The sequence below is a fragment of the Artemia sp. Qi Xiang Cuo genome, chromosome 18 (genome assembly GCF_049724085.1).
Source record: "Artemia sp. Qi Xiang Cuo chromosome 18, ASM4972408v1, whole genome shotgun sequence".
NCBI classification, from domain to species: domain Eukaryota; kingdom Metazoa; phylum Arthropoda; class Branchiopoda; order Anostraca; family Artemiidae; genus Artemia; species Artemia sp. Qi Xiang Cuo.
Window position 1 is genome coordinate 61,577,442 of NC_142811.1, and position 26,038 is coordinate 61,603,479.

The 26,038-nt window shown below is 35.4% G+C and overlaps 2 protein-coding genes and 1 pseudogene across 2 annotated transcripts in view; 1 reads left to right on the forward strand and 2 right to left on the reverse strand.

Moving 5' to 3' along the window:
• Positions 1–8,948: 8,948 nt before the first annotated feature.
• Positions 8,949–26,038, forward strand: part of dock (SH2/SH3 adaptor protein dock) — a 32,924-nt gene continuing 15,834 nt past the window's right edge. The window contains exon 1 of the mRNA XM_089104250.1: positions 8,949–9,046. The gene's annotated coding sequence lies outside the window, so the exon portion shown is untranslated. The remainder of the gene's footprint in view (positions 9,047–26,038) is intronic.
• LOC148941746 (uncharacterized) lies at positions 14,928–15,401 on the reverse strand. The gene has a single exon (XM_089104248.1). The coding sequence runs from the start codon at positions 15,399–15,401 to the stop codon at positions 14,928–14,930; it is 474 nt and encodes a 157-aa protein (XP_088960374.1).
• LOC148941747 (rab5 GDP/GTP exchange factor-like) lies at positions 18,570–25,407 on the reverse strand (annotated as a pseudogene).

Sequence of the window (26,038 nt, forward strand, 5' to 3'; positions counted from 1 at the left end):
TTGTAAACCGAAGACTGGCAGGATCAATTCAAGATACTAGGGCATATAGAAGTGCCGTTATTGATGTTAAAAGTAAAGATCACCATCTAGTAGTGTCAAGGGTTAATTTAAAGCTGAAATATCGGAAGGGTAACTACCTCCCGGGAACTTATGACGTTGCTAGACTCCAGGATAAGAATTTGAGAGAAAATTTTCAGAAACAGTTGAATAGTAAACTTGAGAGTTTAAAATTTGATAATAAAATAGTGACAAAGACCACACTGCCTTTCCATAACAAACAACAAAGGCACGAAGAACAATAGTGATATCTTTTTGCAAGACAGTGGAGATAATTTGAATGAATATTTCGGCCCTATGTCGAAGTGCCGTCCTCAGAAAGACAGAAATATATAAAAGAAAAAAGACTCACAAAAACATGCGACCAAAATCTAAAAATCAGAAAATTTTCAAAGCAGTCCTAGCATCCTTACCTCAGCGAAGTTCAACCAGGACTGATAAAAAGTAAGGTAAAACAAGGCGATTTAATGAGATGAAAGATCAATAATTTAAAAACGTTCTTATTGCTAATCCAGGGTTTTTGGCAGCTAACCTCAAAGGTCTTTTTGTGATCTGTTCTGTGTTAAGTAACAATGGGTTTATTTAAACAAAAAAAAATATATATACATCATCGATTCCCTGAAGCAATGCTTGTGCGGTAGAAAACCCACCTAATAAATCAAAAAACCAAGAAACCAAAAAAGAAAAAAAAAAGAAAAAAGAAAAAAAAAAGAAATAGAAAAAAAAAAAAAAAAAAAAAAATTTAGTGCTCAACTTACCGGACCCGAAAACCAACGAACCTCCAAATAACACCCAAAAAAATTATAATAATTATAATAATATTAAGCTGCAACTAAGCCCTCCACAAAAAAAAAACTTAAGTGGCATGGAATAATCCATTCAAAATATACACATCAAAACAATGGTTCTTTAGCGACTTACGAAAATCCTGCAAACCCCCATCATTCCTCAAATCCTCTGGCAAACTCTCCCAAACTAACGGAACAACATGGCCAATTGAAAACCTAGACCTAGACGTGACCATAGCTGGTCTTCGCACCAACTGAGAAGATCGTGTCAAATGATCGTGAGTAGTAGACGCAAGACTAAACATTCCTGAAAAACATGATGGTAACTCCGAAGCTAAATATTTAAACATAAACAGAGCATTATAGAATACACATATTCCTGCCAACTGTAGAATTTTATACTCGCGGTAAAGATGCCTCACCGATGCAGATAGGTCAATTTGATTACCATAAAGAACTCTAATTGCCATATTCTGTGTTACGCAGAGCGGATGGAGGTGAGTTACAAATGTTTTCGACCAAACCATACAACAGTAAATGAGATATGGGTGAACCATAGAAAAATACAACATTCTCAGAATTTCACACGGAAAAAGATACCTATTTACCCATAATACCAATATTACGAGACAATTTGCTGTTAACAGATGCAATATGGTCTTTAAAACTAAGGCTTTCATCAATTATAACACCAAGGTATCTAGTACTAGTAGATCTTACAATAGTATGGTGCACTACTTCTATATTATTAATCCATGGATAATGTCCAGTAATTCTACCATAAATCATAAAATTCGACTTATTATGATTCAGTTTCAATTTATTTACTCGCATCCACTTTTCAATCGAAGAAATACCTTGTTTCAATATAGTCATCAACTCATTTTCAGTTCTAGCAGCTACGGTGAAATGGGCATCATAAGCAAAACATGGTAGAATTCCTTTTGTACCATAAGTATCAAGGTCCAAAGAACAAGACACATTACTTGAAGCTCTACAAAGGTCATTAATATAAACCAAAAACAACAAAGGGTCCAAAACGGAACCCTGGGGTACTCCAATCGAAATATATTAAATTTTAGATGTAACTCCATCCATCACAACACACTGAGTCCTTCCACTAACAAAACTAACTATGACATTTAAAAAATCACCACGTATACCACTACTATATAGTTTTTGAACTAGTATATCATGATCAACAGAGTCAAATGCTTTAGTAATATCCAAAAATATCGAAGCTTTCTTCAGACCCTTGTCTAAAGCATCATTAATAAAAGTTGTTAAAAACAAAACTCCATGCTCTGTAGAATGATGACTCCTAAATCCAAACTGACTAGAACTAAAAAATTATCTTTCTCGAAAAAACTTACCATCCTACTATGAATCAACTTTTCAAACACTAGAAATAAATGGCAGTAAAGAAATCGGTCTATAATCATTAAAACAATTCTTATCCCTTACTTTAAATATCAGGATAACATTCGCGCATTTTAGACAATCAGGAGATATTTCAGCTTTTAAACAATTATTTATCAGTCCTAAAAAATGACTAGATATAACAGTTAATATCGACTTCAAAACCTTCAACGAAATAAAATAAAATCGCCTCCTGATGCTCCATTTTTCATATTATTTATAACATCAAATAATTCATCAATAGTTACAGATTTAAGGTACGCAGACACATCACAATCTTCAGGTAGGAACTGACGAAAATCTCCATCTTGATCAAATACTGGCACCGATGATGGCACACGCTGTCCAGTAGTCGTGAAGTGATTACACATCTCATCTGCAACATTATTATTCATTCCCATACTATCTGGGCGGATCAAGACGCTACCAGGGCAAGTCACCGACTTAATCAATGTCCAAGTCTTACTCGGGTTACCCTCAACTTTTTTAAATTTAACCTTATAATATTCTACCTTAGCCAGTCGGAGTGCAGCCTTTAACCTACTATTATAAACTCTATATATTACATTATCATGAGGATCATTGCTCCTTGTTGACAACTTATATAAAAAACGTCTTTTATTAACTGACTGTAACAAACTCTTTGTAATCCAAGGTTTATTCTGAGACACCCTTCTCTTCTGTATTCCTGACACTTCACAACATTCCAAAAACGTATCCTTAATCTTACCATACCAAAGCTCAAACTTTAAATTTAAATCTAATTCTTCTTGTAAAAAATTAAAGTCTAACTGTTCTATCCTAAGCTTAAATCTTGAAATAGTATTTGAATCAACTATTAATTTCTTAGGCTTAGGGCGAGCATCACAATTAATATTAATATTCTTAAATATACCCGGAACTAGTATAGCCAAACCAAAGTGATCCGAAACATCATTTAACACAACACTCGACGAATCATGGGGAACATTCAAAAATACATTATCAATTAGAGATGAAGACGAATCCGTCACTCTAGTACAAATATTTACAGCAGGATGCATCCCATAACCTAACATTAAATTCAAAAAATTCCGGGCTTTTGAATTAGATGCTAACAATTTCAAATCAATGTTAAAATCTCCACACACAAAACACGGCATGTTCTTACGAGTTAGAAGGTCCATTTGTTGCTCTAATAATTCTAAAAAACAATCTACACTAGCTGAAGGGGGGCGGTAACAAACAGCAATAAAAAATGGGTCACCATTCTTATCAACCTCCGTAACAAAACACTCAAAAACCATCTCTTTATTAACAGACAAATCATCTAACCTTCATATTCAAATCAGTTCTAATATACAGGGCAAGTCCTCCATGCTGATAGTGAGTACGGTTCTTAACATACATATTGTAATTTAATATATCCAGTTGTCCAAAATTATTATTCATTAACCATGTTTCAGTAAGTGCAAGAATATGAAAATCAGATAGTATACACTGCTCCGACAAATAATCCAATGTGCTATTTAACCCCTGACGATTCAGAGGAAAAATGCCAAGTTTATCCGGTGCCAGTCTAGTATGTAAATCAATTGGGCACTTATAATTAACCTTCGGAAAAACATCATCTACCCCCATATCAAAATCCCTGTGAAGTACCCCTAATCCTAAATCTGAAACACTCAATGGATTATTCTCAAGCCAATCCAAACGATCATTACGAACAACTACCATTTTTTATAAATATATATATATATAAAAAAGAAAAGGAGGGTAGTTGCAACCAAACCTAACCAACTGAATAACTTACTATAACTCGGAGGGTCGGTGGTCCCGTTTCCAACGTAATCGAAGCTCCAGAAAAAAACACAATATAACCTAAAAATAATAAGAAACATATTAACAAAATAGTATAAATAAACAAACGAATACAAAAAAAGTGAAAAAATTGACACTAATACTAACCTGTCACAATACAGGCTTACTGTTTCCATTACTGAATTCCAGAAAATTATAATTGAAGAAAACACAATGCTCTACCTGTGTCTACCACTTACCCATTCTAAATTCTAACAAAAACTAAATAAATGAGTAAAAAATAAAAAATTTTAATTTTTTTTCCATAAACACAAATACAAAAAAAAAAAAAAAAAAAAAAAAAAAAATATCTTAACAAACTCTTAATTCACCATTCATGATATAACCATCTATTGGTCACATAACTCAGGGATAGGCTCATCGTAACCAAATTTTGCCGCCACACTACCACGATCGATCTGGATATATGCTGTAACTGTATTGGAAACCCATGATGAAACTCCTATAGCATTTAATCTAGATTTCTTTACATACAACTTCCTTCGAGCTTCCCGAACTGATATTGGTGTATCATCGCTAACAGATACATTTCTATGGTGTACAACAACTTTTCCTTTTAATTTCTTTCAGTTCTTAAGCACACTGACCTTCTCATCTCCAGACCCAAACTGATCTTTAAAATACTGTTGCACCTGACTGAAATCACTAACACCACGAACCTTTGGGACCCGGTGCAGGCCTACACCCTCTAAACCCATCTGGTCAAAAAAACGTTTTTGCGTGGGTAGTCTTTTCGAAAAGAATATTCCAAACAATAAAATTCATCTCTGTGTGTCGATATTCTGATGCCATAAGCTAACGAGACAGATCTGCATTCCCAGTTTCATACTTTTTCGTTGCACTAGCGATAATTGACATTTGATTTCTTAAGCTTAGAACATCAGATTCAAGCTGTGTAACACGCGAACTCGTAGTATTAACTTCTGATTTTAGCTCAGACTGTGTATTTTCCACTGATACCATACGATTTTCTAACATTTTTATACTATCGTTTATAGAGTCTAGTTTTTTACCATTTTCAGTAAGTATTGTTAGCATCTTGGCATCTTGTTAATGTCTATTGTTTTTTTTTAAATATTTTGTAAGGTCTTTTTAATGACATTAGCGTGTTTTTTGCCTAAATTAATAAAATAAAAGATTTCATTGGTCAATTCTTACAAAATATTTTAAAAACCGATAGACATTAACACAGAACCGGTCACAAAAAGACCTTTGAGGTTAGCTGCCAAAGAGGCTGGATTAGCAATAAGAACGTGTTTGTGAATTATTTTTCTTTCATCTCATTGAATCGCCTTGTTTTAACTTACTTTTTATCAGTCCTGTTTGAAATTCACTGAAGTAAGGATGCTAGGACTGCTTTGAAAAAAAAAATTAATTTTTGGTTTTATTGGTCGCATGTTGTTGTGAGTCTTTTTTCTTTTAGATATTTTTGTCTTACTGAGGGCAGCCCTTGGACATAGGGCAGAAATATTCATTCAAATTATCTCCACTGTCTTGCAAAAAGATTTCCCTATTGTTCTTCGTGCTTTTGTTGTTTGTTAAATTTGTCTTAGGGAAAAAACCTAGAACTGCAGCTAAGAATATTAGTGATAAAGCTTTTTGTTTGATAGAAGGGAGAAAGGACTTGTACAAGAGTTATCTGAATGATAGACCACAGGGAAACGGAGGGGATCTAAATAAATTGAGAAAGCTTTAAAATATGAACTAAGGAAGCGTGAGGCAAGGGTTACAAATAGCACTGCTCAGTACCTAATAGCTATAGTTTGAAAGCAACACAGCAAAACACTTTACTGGTATGTTAATAAATTGAGAAAGAGTAGTCAATGCGGACTTGGCGCAGTTAAATATAAGAATGGGGCCGCAATTAGCGATAAGGAAAAAACTAAAGAGAGATGGGCCGAACATTTTGAGAATTTGCTTAACCGAGACAGAGTTGAAGGAAGATATATAGAGGAAAATGAAAAAGTTTCTGATATCTCAGATGTGAAGGAAGATCTGTTTTGTGAGGAGGGATTAGCGACAGTACTAAAAGGACAAAAAATATAAGGCTCCAGGTGCTGATAGGGTGGTTAGTGAGTTTCTTAAATATGGTGGCTCTGAGGTTAGAAATAAGTTACTGAAGATTATGAATATGATTTTTGAAAAATTGGAAATACCTAACGATTTTAGAAAAACCTTAATTAATCCACTTTATAAGAAAGGTTATAAAAGTGAAAAGTGAGTGTGGTAATTATCGAGGGATTAGTCTGTCTCTGTATGTAGTAAATTACTTAGTAATATGATACTTTTTAGACTGAGAGATGCCGTAGACAAAGTTTTAAGAGAAGAACAGTGTGGTTTTAGGAAAAATAGAGGATGTGTCGACCAAATTTTCACTCTTAGGTTAATAATTGATTAGTGCCTGAGTTCAAGTTCAAGTTCGGTTAATTTCTCATTAAATCACTACAAGACAAAATAACACTTTTACAATATGAATCAATGGAAAAGAAAATATTTACAGAGGGTGCCTACACAGTGAGGCACCTTTGGTCCTCAGTTTTACAGTTTATAAGCGAGCATTCGATTCTGTTGATAGAAGAGCTTTAGTAAAGGTTTTAACCTTGTATGGTATACCAGACAAATACATTAAAGTTATTAGTGCTATGTACGAGAATAACACTGCTGCAGTTAAGGTAAGAAATGAGGTTAGCAGCTGGTTTTGTATTAAATCAGGAATTAAGCAGGGTTGTGTTCTATCCCTCTTTATATCGATTATTTTGATGGACTTTGTCTTAAGGAGCACAGGAAAGGAAATGGGAGACCACGGAATCAAATGGGGAGGAAAAGTCTCCTGGACTTAGATTGTGCTGATGATTTAAGCATCATAGATGAAAGTATAAGCAAAATGAATTAAGTTTTAGAGGTTTTGCGAGTTCAGGGTGCTAGAATAGGTTTGAAAATTAATGTGAAGAAGACTAAGTCACTAGGGCTTGGAATAAGTGAAGATAAAAAGGTGAAGTTGGGTAAGAACAGATTGATCAGGTGGAAGCTTCACTAACCTTGGTAGTATTATTAGTAAAGATGGTGGGAGCAGTGAAGATATCAAAAGTAGAATAGCCAAGACTCGGGGTGTTTTTTCACAGTTAAAAAACAGTTTGGAAGAATAGGAAGATAAGTCTGCAAACCAAGATTAGAATATTAGAAGCTACAGTGATGATAGGTGGTCAAATATGGCTCTGAAGTATGGGCGCTCAGAAAAGCGGATGAAGATTTGCTAGATGTTTTCCAGAGAAATTGCTTAAGGATTGCTCTGGGTACCCGGCTGACTGACCGTATTTCAAACAATGGGCTATACGAAAAATATGGTTCAATACCGCTCTCTAGGGCTATAATGAAAGAAAGGTTAGGATGGCTAGGGCACATTGTGCGGATGAAGGAGGACAAATTGCCGAAGATTGTTCTTGTTGGCCCACCATCTAGGTCTAAACGGAAAGCAGGTCGTCCTCGTTTGGGGTGGGATGACGTCATAAAAAAGATTTAAAGGAAACGGGAACTTCATGGGCGGATGTAAAAAGGGAGGCTTTGAATAGATTGGGATGGAGGAGCAGCGTGCGTAGCTGTGTTGACCTCAGGCGGATTGGTGCTGTGGTGAGTTGTTAGTAGTAGTAGTATTAGTATTTACATAATTATCTTCTCTTAAACTAAAAAGCATCCATCCTTTCGGTATTCAAATATTGGTTTTTAATTCGACTTACTTGGATACCATTTATCCCTATTTCTTCCGACCTAGGCGTTACAATCTCACAATAATAACGCCATATTTCTACCTGGGACCTTGTCTATTCACTCCTGTAACTGTAAGTAAAATTCATCTGAGTCACTAGTGACTCCGTCAGTCTAAGGCTAGAATATGTGAAAATGAAAAGGTGACCTTGGATAAAAAAAATTGGTCAGGTGGACAGCTTCACTTACCTCAGTAGTATTATTAGTAAAGACAGTTGGAGTAGTGAAGATGTTAAAAGTAGAATAGCCAAGGCTCGGTATGTTTCTTAACAGTTAAAAAAGTTTGGAATAATAGGAAGATAAGTCTGTGAACCAAGATTAGAATATTGGAAGCTACAGTGATGTTATTGCTCAAATATGGATCTGAAGAATGGGCACTCCGAAAAGCCGACCAAGATTTGCTAGATGTTTTCCAAAGAAATTGCAGATGGATTGTTCTGAGGACCCGGCTGACTGACCTTATTTCAAACACTAGGCTGTAAGAAAAGTGTGGTTCAATCCTGCTTTCCAGGGCTACAATAAGAGAAAGGTTGAGATGGATAGAACACGTTTTGTGAATGAAGGATAATAGATTGCCGAAGATTGTCCTCTTCGGCCAACCGTCTAGGGCTAAACGGAAAGTAGGCCACCCGCGGTTGGGTTGGAAGAATGTCACTAAGAAATATTTAAAAGAAACTTTCTGGGGGGTGTGGAAAGGGACAAATTGGGATGGAGGAGGAGTATGTTGGTCTCGGGTGGCTTGGTGCTGCGGTGAGTGGTTAGTAGTAGTGGTAATAGACAATGAACCTGAAGTGATGTGATTCCAAGTGCTTGTTGCTTAAGAAAAAGAATTAAAATTAAGATTTTGGTGAAATTGAAGTAAATCTGTGGCTGTGACCAAAAATTATTTTTAAAACACTGGAGGAGGGGAATTCTCTCCATATCTAACACCCCGGAAAAGGATTGACACATGAAGAAAATATAAATATGAGCACAATGGCTCAGAATTATTTAACCATAACGCTACCTATGTACAATGGGCTATGAATAGTTTTTCATTATCATCAGCAATTTGTAAATAAACTCACAAATTCTGAGTTTTTTCCAACTTCTATGTGAAAATGAAATTGCTTTAATGATATTTATTTGGGACTCGCAAGCTAATTAGAAAAATCGGTCTGGTTCGTAATTATCATAGTTTTCCAACTCAGCCTATTAAGATTGAAAAAATTAGCCTAATAAGATAGTCTAGCTTGTCTTTTCTGAGCATGTCAGCTAATTTAGGGCTCTTAGAGCTATGAAGCCTAGTTTTCAAAAAGATTTTAATTTTATTCAGAGCCTCATCTAAACTAAACATCCTGGTACCCTAATTTTTGAATATTTTTGTCCCTAAGTCATTTAGCCTAGGGTAGGCCTATAGGGTAAGACACCCAGTAGTCGGCCACCTGCCTATTCTTGGACAGAATGTAACTAACAGGGAACCTACCTTTAGACACCTGCCTATTCTTGGACAGAAAATACTCTTTTCATCTTCTAAAAACTTTCTAAGCACATTAGCCTAGAGGTAGGTTCCCTGTTAGTTACATTTTGTCTGAGAATAGGCAGGTGTCCAACTACTGGGTGTCTTACCCTATGATCTTGTATTTTATAGCCTTTTACCTTAAAGAAATCTAAAAGAAAAATACTAAAACATAGATTTTTGTATGCTTTTATGTTCAGTGTAGCTTATATATTAATTGCATTAGCCTATCATGTTCCCTTCCATTTTTATCCATATTTTTAAATCATTTTAAATAATATATTTTGCAATGATTAAATAAGAACAACCTAGGGTAAAAATGCATATTTCAATACAATTTAACTAGGATAAAAGTGTATACATTGTGTGAATTAGGGAAAACTACATTTTGATCCCTTAATTGGGCCCCAAGAGGTAAAAAAGTTCATAGGCTAGTAGCCTAATATTACCTTAAAATTACTTTAAATCACACTTGCTAGCAATAGGATGAATATGGTTGGTAAAATTCTATACAACCTACTTTTTGCTATCTTACAAAGGGATATCCACTCTTTGACTATTGGAAAAATTAGTTTATAAGCTTACATATAATGGTACTATCCAATCTCCTTATAATTAAAAACAGGTTAGTCATCTAGTTGGAATATTTTCCAACTAGTCAGCCTAGTTGGAAATTGAGTCATCTAGTTGTCTAGTTTTAGTCATCTAGTTGGAAAAAGAGAAATCTATATTTGCCAACTAGTGGACAAGAAACATATCCCCAGCAAAACTTTTATTTTTCAACCAGTTGACTAATAACTTATCCCCAGCAATATTAATTTTGCCAACTAGCTAGAAACAAACATCACCCCAAAAACAATTTATTTTCCAACTAGTTGACTAGTAACTTCTCCCTAGCAAAACTTTATTTTTTCAATAGGGATCCCATCAATATATACAAAAATAAAATTCCAAAAAGTGGATGACAATTTTCTAGATGTTTTCCATAAAAATTGCCTACAGATTGTTCTGGGTATCCAGCTGACTGACCATATTTCAAACAGTAGGCTGTACAAAAAATGTGGTTCAATCCTGCTTTTTAGGGATATAATAAAAGAAAGGTTGAGACAGCTAGGGCACATTCTGCAGATTTTTCAGCCAACTGTCTAGAGCTACTGTCTAGAACATGAAAATTGGAACATGGAATGTTACAACATTAAAAAATGACTATTGTATCGACATTTTGACTGACAAATTTGACGATTCAAACTGGATTTATTAGGAGTTTCAGAAACTCATATCCCAGGGGTAGGAAGCATCAAATTAGGTGATATAGAATTTGTTTACTCAGGCAGGAAGGATGGGGTACATAGACAGGGAGTAGGGCTCATGATGAATAAGGAAGCTGCTAAGGCTTGTTTAGGCTGGGAAGGTATTAATAATAGAATACTAATTGCTGATTTTATGACTAGAAAGTTCAGGGTATCAGTTATAGTAGTATACACCCCTGTAGAACCGACTGACGGAGGTACTAGTGACTCAGATGAATTTTACTTACAGTTACAGGAGCAAATAGACAAGGTCCCAGGTAGAAATATGATGTTATTGCTGGGAGATTTTAACGCCCAGGTTGGTAGAAATAGGGATAGTTGGTATCCCAGCCTAGGTAAATTTGGTGTAGGAAAAGAAACAGTAATGGATTCAGACTTTTGCAATTTTGTAGGTATAACAATCTAGTTATAAGCAATACGGTATTTGGTCATAAAATGGCTCATAAGTTAACATGGTATTCAAGTGATGGTGAGAAAGCAAACCTTATTGATTATGTTATAGTAAACCAAAGACTGACAGGATCATTACAAGATACTAAGGTATATAGGATTACCGTTATTGATGTTAAAAGTAAAAGTCACCATCTAGTAGTGTCAAGGGTTAATTTAAAGCTGAAATATTGGAAGGGTAAATACCTCCCGGTAAATTATGATGTTTGTAGACTCCAGGATGAGAATTTGAGAGAAACTTTCCAGGAACAGTTAAATACTAATCTTGGGAGTTTAAAATTTGATAATGTAGAAGATGATTGGAATAATTTTAGAAAAATAGTTTGTGAAGTTGCTGAAGGTGTATTAGGGAAGAAAGCTAGAACTGCAGCTAAGAATATTAGTGAAAAAGCTTTATGTTTAATAGAAAGGAGAAAGGACTTGTACAAGAATTATCTGAGTGATAGATTGCATGAAAACAAAAGAAAATGGTGAAAGCATTGAAATATGAACTAAGGAGGTGTGAAGTGGAGGCCATGGATAAAATTGCCAAGGATTTAGAAGATGAAGCTAGACGGCATAATAGTAAAATATTGTACTGGCACATTAACAAATTGAGAGGTAGTAGTCAATCCAGACTTGTCCCAGTTAAAGATAGGAATGGGGTGTCAATTACCAATAAGTAAAAAGCTAAAGCAAGATGGGCCAAACATTTTGAGAACTTGCCTAACCAAGATAGAGTTGCAGGAAAAAATATAGAGGAAAATGAAAAAGTTTGTGATACCTTGGATGTGAAGGAACATTTGTTTTGTGAGGAGGAATTAGCAACAGTACTAAAAGGACTAAAGAATAATAAGGCTCCAGGTGCTGATAGGGTGGTAAATGAGTTTCTTAAATATGGTGGCTCTGAGGTTAGAAATAAGTTATTGAAGATTATGAATATAATTTTTGAATAAGGGGAAGTACCTAGCGATTTTAGGAAAACCTTAATTAAGCCACTTTATAAGAAAGGTGATAAAAGTGAGTGTGGTAAATATTGAGGCATTAGTCTGGTCTCTGTAGGTAGCAAATTACTTAGTAATATGAAACTTTTTAGACTGAGAGATGCTGTAGACAAAGTTTTAAGAGAAGAGCAGTGCAGTTTTAGAAAAGGTAGAGGATGTGTTGACCAAATTTTCACTCTTAGGCTAATAATTGAGAAGTGCCTAAGCTTTCAAACACCTTTGGTCCTCAGTTTTATAGATTATGAGCAAGCGTTTGATTCTGTTGATAGAAGAACTTTAGTAAAGGTTTTATCCTTGTATGGTATACCAGACAAATACATTAAAGTGATTACTGCTATGTACGAGAATAACACTGCTGTGGTTAAGGTAGGAAATGAGGTTAGCAGCTGGTTTTGTATTAATTCAGGAGTTAAGCAGGGTTGTGTTCTATCCCCCTTTATATGGATTATTTTGATGGACTTTGTTTTAAGGAGCACAGGAAAGGCAATGGGAGACCACAGAATCAAATGGGGAGGAAAAAGTCTCCTGGACTTGGATTATGCTGATGATTTAAGTATCTTAGATGAAAGTGTGCGCAAAATGAATGAAGTTTTAGAGGTTTTGCGAGTTCAGGGCGCTAGAATTGGTTGGAAAATTAATGTTAGGAATACTAAGTCACTAAGGCTAGGAACAAGTGAAGGTGAAAAGGTGACGTTGGGTAATGAAAAGATTGATCAGGTGGGCAGCTTCACCTACCTTGGTAGTATTATTAGTAAAGATGGTGGGAGCAGTGAAGATGTTAAAAATAGAATAGCCAAGGCTCAAGGTGGTTTTTCACAGTTAAAAAAAGTCTGGAAGAATAGGAAGATAAGTCTGCAAACCAAGATTAGAATATTGGAAGCTACAGTGATGACAGTGGTCAAATATGGCTCTGAAGCCTGGGCGCTCCGAAAAGCGGATGAAGATTTGCTAGATGTTTTCCAGAGAAATTGCTTAAGGATTGTTCTGGGTACCCGGCTAACTGACCATATTTCAAACAATAGGCTATACGAAAAATGTGGTTCAATACCGCTCTCTAGGTCTATAATGAAAGAAAGGTTGAGGTAGTTAGGGCATGTTGTGCGGATGAAGGATGACAGATTGCTGAAGATTGTTCTTTTCAGCCAACCATCTAGGGCTAAACGGAAAGCAGGTCGTTCCCGTCTGGGGTGGGAGGACGTCATAAAGAAAGATTTAAAGGAAATGGGAACTTCGTGGGCGGGTTTAAAAAGGGAGGCTTTGAATAGGTTGGGGTGGAGTAGGAGCGTGCGTAGCTGTGTTGGCCTCAGGCGGCTAGGTGCTGCAATGAGTTGTTAGTAGTAGTAGTGTCTAGAGCTAAAAGGAAAGCAAGTTGCCCTTTTCTGGGGTAAGAGGATGTCATAAAGAATGATTTAAAGGAAATGGGAACTTCTTGCAAGGGGAGAAGTTACTTGTTTGAACATGAATTTTTTTTCTGGGTAATGTTTGTTACCCAGTTTTGCTGGGGAAAAGTTATTAGTCAACTAGTTGGAAAAATTCAGTTTTGCTGGGGAGAAGTTATTAGTCAACTAGTTAGAGAATGAAAGTTTTGCTGGGGCAAATTTTATTGTCAACTAGTTGGCAAATTTAAGTGTTGCTGGGGAGAAGTTATTAGTCAACTAGTTAGAAAAGAAACTTTTGTTAGGGTAACATTTATTGTCAACTAGTTGGCAAATATAGATTTGTCCTATACAGATGGGCCATATTTTCCAACTAGATGACTAACATGTTTTTAATTATAAGGAGATTGGGTAGTACCATTCTATATAAGCTTATAAAGTAATTTTTTCCAATAGTCAAAGGGTGGAGTCCCCTTACAAAGGGGTTAGAATAGGAAAATGATACTTTTTAGTTATGAATTGAGGCCAAAACATACTCTGGGAAGGTATTGCCAAAGTACTAGCCTATGTTACTATAGACCTTAGTTCCTCCAGAGGCACACAGGGTGTCAGTGAGTAGCCTCCAATCTTCCCTCATGTGAGCTGCTGCATATATGTCTTCCCACTCTGGGATGAGACTTGTCTAAAGGGCTCTTCAGTCACATTTGTATGTCCTATGGGGTGTGTTCTTTGGTCTTCCATGGTGACAGGTGCCTTCCTGTTGCCAGTGGAGGAGCATTTTTGGAAGTCTGTGATCTGGCATGCAGAGGATGTGTACAAAGTACTGCCATCTATGTTGTTGTACAGCAGTTGCAATATTTGGATGGCCTGTGCAGGTACAGATCTCATCATTGCTGACATGGTCTCTCCAACTGATTCTAAGGATTTATGAAATACCATTATTCTCAAAGACAGTAAGGCATTTTGGTACTGGTGCATTATGTGGACACTGCTAAACAAGTCAAGTTTGGTTAATGCTAATGAAATAAAATAAATTATGATAAAAATATAATAGTTTAGAAACAAAATTGGGCTATATATTTGCACATTAGGGGGATGGGGGGTAAAGCATACCATATATTAAATACATAACCTAACCTAGGTACCTCCCCCCCCTAATTCCCAAAAAGTAGCAGTTTAAATATCATAGTTGCAATGAAAAACATGCTTTGCATTCCATTTCTCTATAGCAGTCTCTTGCAAATTACCCATTTGGCAGGTTTTGTCTCTTATACAATATATAGCAGTACCCACATAATGCACCAGTAATGGCATTTCTCCTGTTCTGCAGTTAGCTGAAGGCATTCCATAGAATAACTCAGGACAGACAGTGCATTGCTCTAGAACAACCTGAGTTTCAACTTCAATGAGTATACTGTAGATTTTCAGATTGGTAGAAGTCTCTGAAATGATACATTGGCCAAGGCTATCCTGGTGTACAATTCTTTTTCAGAGTTGCCACTAGAAGTGAATGCACTCCCTAAGTGCTTGAAACATGTTACTTGTTCAATGTCCTCTTCTCTTAGTTGGATTCCCATGGGTAAACTATTGATTGACATAGCTTTTGTCTTTGGGGTGTTGAGCTGTAGTCCAAATTGTTCAGCTTTCTCTGCAAGTTTGTTCAGGAATTCCTGAAGCTTTGACTTGTCAGCTTCTATGAGCCCAAAATTGTCAGTGTCCTGAAGAAGTTTCCCTGTAATCCAGATTCCATGTCCATTTGTCTGTCTAAAGATGTAATCTACAACTAGGACGAAGAGGAGAGGTGACAGGACACAGCCTTGCTTAATGTCAGTCATCACCTTGAAGTAGTGTATGTTGCCGTCCAATATTTTAATACAGCATTCCGTCTCTTTGTTCATGGCAACTATTAGATAGATTAGCTTCTTGGGAATACTGTAAAACTGCTATACTCTCCACAGGGTTTGACAGTCAAATGCCTTTTCAAAGTCCACAAAGAGTATATACAAGTGCTGTCTCCATTTCTTAGATTCCTCCTGCATGGTGCATTGAGTAAAAATACAATCAGCACAAATAACATAGGATATAACCTATGTTAACCCTATTCTTATTTCTAAGTCCTAGAAATTTTCAGTTTCTTTTTCTCTGGTTTTAGTTTTGAAATTCCAATTGCTGTTATTTGAGTAGAATTTTAAGTCATATCAATGTTTTTTTTTTCTAAATTTAGGAAATCTATTTGCAGATCTTTGAAACCTTGTAAATTGGAATTGAGCAAAGTCGTGAAGCTGAAAATACTTATCTTAAACTTCATTTAAGGAGAAGCTTTAACTTTTGTAACACAAAATTTTTTATTTAAATCATTAAAACTTAAAATAAACAGAAATTATGGTACATATGAGGGGAGACATCCCTCTCTGAAGTTTGACTCTGTCCAAATTCCTTAATAGTCTATCATCCATCCATCTTAGGGCAGAACTAAGGTAAACGGTCATAGAACTTTAGGGATGATTGAGATTTTTGGGTTGACTCATGACAGACAATGTTGATTGGACTTGTATACAAAAGGGGAGGACTGAATTTCCTTGAGAATTGAGTCCTTATTTGCAGAATTACCTCAATAACTATTTAAATCTCAACCAACCTTGATAAGAAGTAAAACTGTTTTGACCTGGTTGTACTCTTGGGGGTTTCTGGGAGGGAAGGGAATCTTTAGATTGTCAGATACCAGCCAAACTGCAAAGTAAGAGCTAATACCCTTGTTATGCCTCATACCAATGAAAACCCAACTTCTATGAAGGATTAAGAGGGAGAGGTATTAATTTCTTGTCATCAGGACATCTAACAGAATAGATTGTCTTAGAATAGAGCATGGGTCTTAGTTGAAATTTTTGTTAGTGCTTATATAGTCCAAGCTCTTAAGAGGGAAGAGGGGGGAGGGGCAAGCAGGATACTTTAATCCTGTTTGTTTTCAGTTTTAATAGAATAATTTCTGCTTGTTTTCAGTTTTAATGTTGCCCCTTCCTTTCAGTAGAAAAGCTTGTTCTTTTAATTAAATTTACCAGAAAGAGATGATGTCATTGGTATCAATTTACAACAATTGAGGGGGGGGGGGCAAAATATATTGTTAAAAATCTAGTGTAGAGCAAATTTGTTGCATTTTTTCAGTGAAAATATCAAAATAGGTACCGTATTATGGTAAATATGTAGAGTAAGGGCTTTTCAGAAGGAGGCTTGCTGTAATAACAAATAAAGGGGTATTTTCAGATTGCTTGTTTTATGCTTGATTTTTGTGGTCTGCTGAATCTTGAAATGTCTACAGATTCAGCAGTAACAGTGTCTTCAGAGAGTTTATTCCAAGTGTTGACAATTCTTGAGGAAAAGAATTGAGTGCAGACTCTGGTTAGGATGCACTGTTTAACAAGTTTCAGTGGATGACCTCTGGCTCTTGAATTAGGATCAACAATAGGAAATAATCCTGGGAGAGTGTTAGCCCTTGTTAACATATAGGTTAGAATGGCATCACTTCTATTTCTCCTGTATACAAGTGTTGAGAGTTTCAGATTAGCTAGGATTTCAGAGTAAGAAAGCTCCTGCAAGCTGGATATCACTGGTGGCACATCTCTGCATATCTTCCAAAACTTTTATGTCTTTTTTAAAATACAGGAGGCTAGAGACATTCCAACTTCAAGCTTGGAATGAATATTTCTCATTTACAGAAGACTAAGGAGTTTGATGGAATGAGTGGAAAGGGTATACTTAATCAGCCCCAGAGTTGAATTAGCAACAGAAGAAGACTTCTTAGCATAATTACTGAATTTTGTTTCATTATCAATGGTGACTCCAAGATCTTGCTCATCATTAACAGAGGAGATAGAATGGCCTAAGAGAAAATAAGAATAGCAAGGATTCATTTCGTCAGAGTGAATGAAATGGTACTTGGCAACATTGGATTGAAGAAGTCAAGTCTCAACCCATTGACCATGCAGTCTAATGTTATTTTGTAGAAGTATGTGACCTTCACATGACAAGGCTGGTCCAAGAAGACCAGCCTTGTCCCCATGGTTAAAGTTGTGTTTGTGACAATCCCCCCCCCCCCACCTAGGCTATATAAAAAGAACTTACATAAAAAAAGAAGTTCTTACTTTATAATATGCAGCCAGTGTCATTTAACCACATTTTCATTTTTCATCCCATTGCATGTTTTTAGGTAATTTTTGTTATTATTTCATTTTATGCCAAATACAGCAATCACATTTGATAAATGTAGCTAGTTTTGCTCAGCCAACAAAAAATTGCTGATTTTGAAATATTTGCAAATCTGTCTATAAAGAGAGTTAATTTTAAATCTGATAGCTGTGTGTAAAGTAAGAATTTTGTCATTTTATTTCTGTGGGGTGGGGGCTTGGGATGAATTGTCACAAACACAGCCTTGATAATAAAAATTAGCTCAAAATTAGGCAATATATATATATATATATATATATATATATATATATATATATATATATATATATATATATATATATATATATATATATATATATATATATATATATATATATATATATATATATATATATATATATATATGTATGTATGTATGTATATATTTATATACATATATACATATATACATATATATATATATATATATATATATATATATATATATATATATATATATATGTACATATATACATATATAGTATATATATATATATATATATATATATATATATATATATATATATATATATATATATATATATTTACCCATGCCCCAAACATTTGCCTCTCAATTACTTGAACTATCTGTCTTGGCTTTTCTCTGTCTACAATTAGCCATGTCTTGATGCAACCTACTGCAAAATACTTGATAACTTCAATTCAGCTATCAAGTAACTGAATTAAGCCATTTAAACATTTGCCTCTCAATCCACAGTTCTCTAATAAATTACTCTGTATTTCATTCTAGAATTTTATTTTTAACTTGCTTTCAAAAAGACAATTTAATGATACCTAGTCCTAAGGAAATTGTTGAATTTTCATCATGACAAACAATTTTTTTTTTACTGAAACTTGAGTATAACTGATGCTAGAGCACTCATACCAAAGGTATCCATTTCAGAGGGTTCATTTGCTTCACAATGTATTACTGGAATTTTATTTCCGCCAACAAAAAACGCTTCATCCACTTGACTGAGTCCTGGCAAATGTGGACCAACTACAGTTGGAACTAAAGGAGGGGGTAAATCTTGGGGAGCATTGCCCAGAAATCCAAATTTGGTCCTTTCAACTTCATTGGATACTGATCTAGAACCTCTTTAACTTCTTTGGAAATATTTTCATTGAAATCCTGAATCTCTTTTTTGACAAGCACCATATCACTTTCAAGTTCTTCATACTTTAATTGCATATTTTCCAGCGTTTTTAAATTGTTATACATTACCTGTAATCCCTCTGATTGATAGTGACCATTTCTTAGAGCATTTAATGGAAATAATTCACCAGACCTACATGAGTTGAATTACTCTTCTGTTAAGTCCAGATCTTTCCCCAACATTTTCTGTATAAACTTGATAGCAATTCGGAAATTGGTTAAATAGTATCCACTTTCTCCTGATTCAGATCAGGCAGGATTGGCAAAATGAGTGATATACATAATATCCAACCACACTGGGGGGGGGGGATAAGCCCTAAGCAGGATATAGATGAGTATATTGGTAAAAGATCATCAGCAGATCCAGCAGTGTCACCCAAATTTTCAACAGACTCACCAACAATCTAAAATGATAATTTACAGGTTTCTACAATGAGTTCAAGCTTGTCTTGAGGAATCCTCTTTGAATCGATTTCTATAAGATTTGATATTGCTTGTACCATTAATTTTTGGATGGTATCCAATCTCATTTCCAACACAATCAATCATTTCTGGAGTTATCCAATTCATCTGCCTTATCCTCTTTTGCAAACTCAAATCTTTATCTTCCTTGACTGAGAAGCCATTATAAGTAAGCTACTGTTCAAACCTTATCAGCTTATGATTCCACACCATCAGAGCTTAAATGGTTAAAACGATGCTCTAATTTACCTTGAAGCTTTGATGTGTGTCCTTGAAGATATTTGATAAATCTTTGTTTTGTGTTTGTTCATCATTAAGAGATTGCTCAATTTTCCTAAAAGCCTTTTTCACTAAGGAGAAAACCTCAGATTCAATGTAAGAACCATGAGTCTTTAAAGAGGTGGATATGACTTTGAGGATTTTGGACTCAAGCTTCAATCTTTAGAAGGCTTCTTCCTAAGAAGCTTAGTCACAGTACTCATACCAAATGAAGGACTTGCAAGTTTTTGACATTCATCAATATGAGGCATAGATGATTTTGCTGATTGTAAAGTAGTTTTCAAACTCTCATCAACATCACTCACTGACCTCAACACTTTACTTTTCGTTTTCTCTAAAAAATCTAAAGGTTTTGCACACACTTTTCCAATGTTACCAGCCTATTTACATTTTGATCAATATCCACCCCATTCTGAATTACCATAAAAATCACAAGAATTTTTGCAAAGCAAGATGACTTTGCTAACGTAAAACCTTGCTGGAGCTTCTGACTGTCGTAAATGTCTGTTCTTGGAACAAACTTTCACAAAAGACTTCTTCTTCTATTTAACAGCAGGCGGGCTTTTCAGTAACACTATTTAGCCCTTTTCCTTTTGCTTCACTCTGTGGGCTACAGAGCTACTGGCTTGATTGCCTCATATTTATTAGATATATTCAGATATCTTTCAGCAGATCTTTCGACTCTAGGAGTTCAAATATAAGATGATAGATGTCGATTTCTATACTCTGTGTGCAGGTATAGTTGGCTAGGCTCTTGGCTGATAGTGGGATTTTGTGGTGTTTGAAGTATTTTAACAGTTTAGAAAGCAAGGTATGTTGTGCAGACGTCAGCATATTACATTCAAATAGGCAATGGTCAATTGTTTCATTATTCATATTACAATGCCTGCAAAGAGGGGACAGGGGAATTGAACCACTTGAATTAGAAAGCTTATATGAGAATGCAAGGAAATTTAGTCCATTTGTTCCAGAACGAATTCTATGATAAATTTTAGAAAGATACTTATTGGGAAAGGGGGAAAGGATAGGATTAATCTTATTAAAATTAATATCTGATAGCCTCCATCGGTAAATATCTCTAATTGGGATTGGTCTCCCACTTGGCTGGTCAATATTTATAGCATTTTTTGCTATTTCATCAACCTGATGATTACCACTTATGCCAGAGTGGCTAGGAATGTACTGAAAGTAAGTCTTTATGCCACTTGAAGCAAGATTATCAATAATACTGAGACAATGATAAGTGTCAATGTCCAACTTATATTGAGGAGCTGAGGCCAGCAACTCAAGGCTTGATAAAGAGTTAGAATAGATGATAATATTATTCGAATTATCAATCAAAGATTGGTTTTGCTTAAAGTGTTCTAATGCCATGATTATGGCATTTAACTCAGCAGACATTATAGATAAATTATTAAATAATCTCTCGCCCATTGCAATTTTCGGGTGAGGAAGGAAAACACCACTTGCAACCTTCTCATTCATTTTTGACCCATCAACAAATATTTGGAAGTGATTTTTATAGGTAATTGTATTAAGTTCTGCAAATTTTTTCTGAACAAAAGCAATGGGGGTTAAATCTTTATTCCCTTTTGAAAATTCAGTATTTATTATGGGCAATGACCAATTCCATGGAGGGGATTGGGGGAAAGTAGGTGCAATAGACTTTGCTGGTACAGGGAACTTCTTTTGAATATTGGCTTACTCATCTGCAATACCTCTATACATGGCTGGATTTCTTAACCAATTATGTAATGTGTGTGAGCTAAGACAAAAGACATTTCTTCTCTAAAACTCCTCAACTTCTTCTTCTGAAAATGACGGATGGGATGCCACAAACAAAGGTGTATAACGTCGACAAAGCTCGAGTGCCTTCTCGTATTGGTGAATATCAAGATAAACAGCAGAATGATGAAACTAAAAAAAAAAAAAAAAAAATCTGACTTCAAGAACTATGAAAGCTATCAATAGTATGACAAAGTTAATTTTCAAGATCCAGCATAAAATTTCTTTGTGAACATAGAGGACAAATAGGGAATTGTAGTCTTAATTATTATTTATTTAATATCATTATTTAATTTCATTAATAATAGACAGATCAAAGAAGAATCTGATTGTTTATTATCAGAAACTGTTTAAGTAGATATTTAAGACTGATTTTTTGAACTGTTTAAGACTGATTCTTACTTGCAACATATTGTCTTAACTTGACTGGATCAAACTTTGCCTTGTCAATGAGGTTACAGTTGATATGCACTGGAATAGCAGAATCATAAATTCCTGTTCTTTGTAATGGTTTTTTAATCAGTGAAGGGGTAAGGTAAGTCTCCCAGATATGACATACACTTCTCTTGAGTCCCATTTTTGGTAAGATATCACCTGGGGGACATATTACAATATGACATCTGCTCATAGAATGATTTCAGCCCTTTGAAAACAACCCTGTCAAAGGGCTGCAGAACATGGGATGCCTGGGTTGGCAACTGGTGGATAGTAATGTTTTTTTCTGAAGCAAGCTTCACAAGGGCCAAGTATAAATGGGAGCCATGGATGTCAACAGGTGATGTTATTTTGTCAAATTCCTTGGGGGAGGGAGGGGGCAAAGTTGGAGCCAATTTTCCCAAATCAAGTGAAAATGACAGTAAAAACTAAAAAAACAAATAAGCCATTTGGTTCCATAAAGGTACTATTTAGTACTTTAAAAGTCTAGAAATGTACTTTGTAGTAGGCCTACTATATAAAGGTAACTTATAGTACTGTAAAGGTAAATATGTATTAATAAACTGATCTGTCTCTGTTGATGCTTGAATTATGCAGGTTTATTTGAGTTTTGACAAGATTTTGGAAGAAACTAAATTTCAACTGGGGGGGGGCTAATTGGGGTCTTGTGGGGGGGAAGGGGGCAAACCGAGGTCTGGGAGGGGCAGTTGCCCCTCCCAGACCTATAATGTAAAGTATGATCAATAAAAAGTTTAAGATTAAAATATAAATAACTAAATTATGTATGACTTCTTTTTTATTTATGATGGGGTGGCTTCCCCTGGGGAAAGGAGTAGGAAGGTAATAGTTATTTGTTTTTTTGATTAATGAGAGGTAGTGTTGTCTCTGGGAGTATGACCGGTGACCACTCTGCATATTATGTTGAAATGATATTGATTGTGGTTCTTGGTGTCCAGAAATGGACTGAGTATTTTGTATTATGTGCAATTTACTTTTTGTCTTTGTAAATAAACTCATTAAATTTAATTGCATTTATGTATAATGACTTACTTTGTATGTTTATAGGATTTCAAACTACAATAGTTGTTGACAACTACTTCATACTCCTATATGTGTTGTTATTTCTAGTTACTCATAAGCTCAGTTGCTTTAGATTTGAATACTGTGCATACTGTTGCTAGTGTCAACTTCATACCCTCAGCTGTTCCTGAGATATTGCTGATATGCCCTTTTGACAACCTGTATAGACTTAGTGTGTATTAATTTATTGGAGGATCCATCTTAACATTCCATGAAAGTTTTATATTAGCACCCTAAGCCATTCCAAATATATTGCAGATAAACCCTTTTGACAACCTGGATGTGCCTAAATTCTTTTGATTTAGTATAACATCCACCTCAACATTCCCTGAAACTACTGCTACAACTGACAACTCACTGCCATACCAAACTGCCTGAGGCCAACACAGCTACTTATGCTGCTTGTCCATCCCAATCTATTCAAAGCCTCCCTGTTTATATTTTCCTAATAACCCATTTCCACTTAAATCTTTTCTTACAAACTCATTCCATCCCATACCGGAATGAATGAGATGGAATGGACAACTTTTTGCGTTGCCCTAATAGGCTGGCTGACAAGGACAATCTTTGGCAATCTGTCATCCTTCATCTGCAGAACTGTGTCTTAGCCATCTCAACCTTTCTCTCATTATAGCCCTAGAAAGTGGGATTGAACCACATGTTTTGTACTCCTTACTGTTGGAAATATGGTCAATTAAACGCATAGGCTACTCAAAACAATCCTTAGACAATTTCTCTAGAACACATCTTGTAAATTCTCCTTTGTCTTTTGGAGTGGCCATGCTTCAGAAGCATACTTGAACACTGTCAGCACTGTAGCTTTCAATATTCTTCTTCTTCTTCTTCTTCTATTTAACAGCAGGCGGGCTTTTCAGTAAAACTATTTAGCCCTTTTCCTTCTGCTTCACTCTGTGGGCTACAGAGCTACTGGCTTGATTGCCTCATATTTATTAGATATATTCAGATATCTTTCAGCAGATCTTTCGACTCTAGGAGTTCAAATATAAGATGATAGATGTCGATTTCTATGCTCTGTGTGCAGGTATAGTTGGCTAGGCTCTTGACTGATAGTGGGATTTTGTGGTGTTTGAAGTATTTTAACAGTTTAGAAAGCAAGGTATGTTGTGCAGACGTCAGCATATTACATTCAAAGAGGCAATGGTCAATTGTTTCATTATTCATATTACAATGCCTGCAGAGAGGGGACAGGGGAATTGAACCCCTTGAATTAGAAAGCTTATATGAGAATGCAAGGAAATTTAGTCTATTTGTTCCAGAACGAATTCTATGATAAATTTTAGAAAGATACTTATTGGGAAAGGGGGAAAGAATAGGATTAATCTTATTAAAATTAATATCTGATAGCCTCCATCGGTAAATATCTCTAATTGGGATTGGTCTCCCACTTGGCTGGTCAATATTTATAGCATTTTTTGCTATTTCATCAACCTGATGATTACCACTTATGCCAGAGTGGCTAGGAATGTACTGAAAGTAAGTTTTTATGCCACTTAAAGCAAGATTATCAATAATACTGAGACAATGATAAGTGTCAATGTCCAACTTATATTGAGGAGCTGAGGCCAGCAACTCAAGGCTTGATAAAGAGTCGGAATAGATGATAATATTATTCAATTTTTCAATCAAAGATTGGTTTTGCTTAAGGTGTTCTAATGCCATAATTATGGCATTTAACTCAGCAGACATTATACATAAATTATTAAATAATCTCTCGCCCATTGCAATTTTCAGGTGAGGAAGGAAAACACCACTTGCAACCTTCTCATTCATTTTTGACCCATCAACAAATATTTGGAAGTGATTTTTATAGGTAATTGTATTAAGTTCTTCAAATTTTTTCTGAACAAAAGCAATGGGGGTTAAATCTTTATTCCATTTTGAAAATTCAGTATTTATTATGGGAGATGACCAATTCCATGGAGGGGATTGGGGGAAAGTAGGTGAAATAGACTTTGCTGGTACAGGGAACTTCTTTTGAATATTGGCATACTCATCTGCAATACCTCTAGACATGGTTGGATTTCTTGACCAATTATGTAATGTGTGTGAGCTATTTGATTCAATTTTTGTAAGATGTTTTATCAAGAGTAAGCTACTTCCGTCCCTTATTGTTGTTAATCAACTCTCCATAAGCTGAAACTTGGTGCTTGTGGGTTTCTTAAGACCAAATATGAGACGTATTATATCATTTCTAATCTTGGTTTTCAGACTCATCTTCTTGTTCTTCCAAACCTTTTTGAACTGTGAAAAACACCATGGGCCTTAATTCTGCCTTTAGCATCTTCACTGGACTCATTGTCTTTACTAAAAATACTATTTAGGTAAGGGAAGCGGTCTATTTGATCCATCTTCTTGCTATGCTACATCACCTCATCACCCTCACTTATTTCCAGTCTTCGCAAGTTAGTCTTCTTAATGTTAATTTTCAAACCTATCCTTGTACCCTGAACTCCCAAACCCTCCATTTTGCTCTTCATCTGGATGCTTAAGTCAACCAGTATAATCTAATTCTAGGAAAGTTTTACTTCCCCATTTTGTCCCAGGCTCTGCCATAGCCTTTACTGTGATGCTTAACACAAAGTGGATAAAATGACCCATATAAATAAGGTTAGAACTCAACCCTGTTTAACTCCTGAGTCAGAGATGATCTTATACTCAGGGGGGAAGAGGAATTTTTCCCTTCTCTGTGGCTATGCATCCATTGCCAATCCTTAAGGGGAAGGCTCAGCAGAGGATTTTTATGAGTGGGGGCAAAACCCAAGGAAGGTACATTTTCAAGGTACTATTTTTGTATCTTTCCGGGGGGGGGGGGGGGTCCTTCAGATCATAGTTGCAGCTGTAGCTGCATCCTTGTAAAAGGCAAACCGTAGCCCATAGTAACGAAAAGTTAAAAATGCGCAAAAAAAAACTGCTTAGTGAGAAAAAATTGCCATCTGAACATGGCTCAGGAATGGTAACTATTTTTCCTTTCACCTTAAAAGTAAAATTTTGAAACAAAAAGAAGCTTATGGTGATTTCGAAAAAAGCCTGGAAAACGTCGAAAAGGGTTTCTTATGTAAACGAAGAAGTGCACTATTGGAATCAGCATGGTCGAAA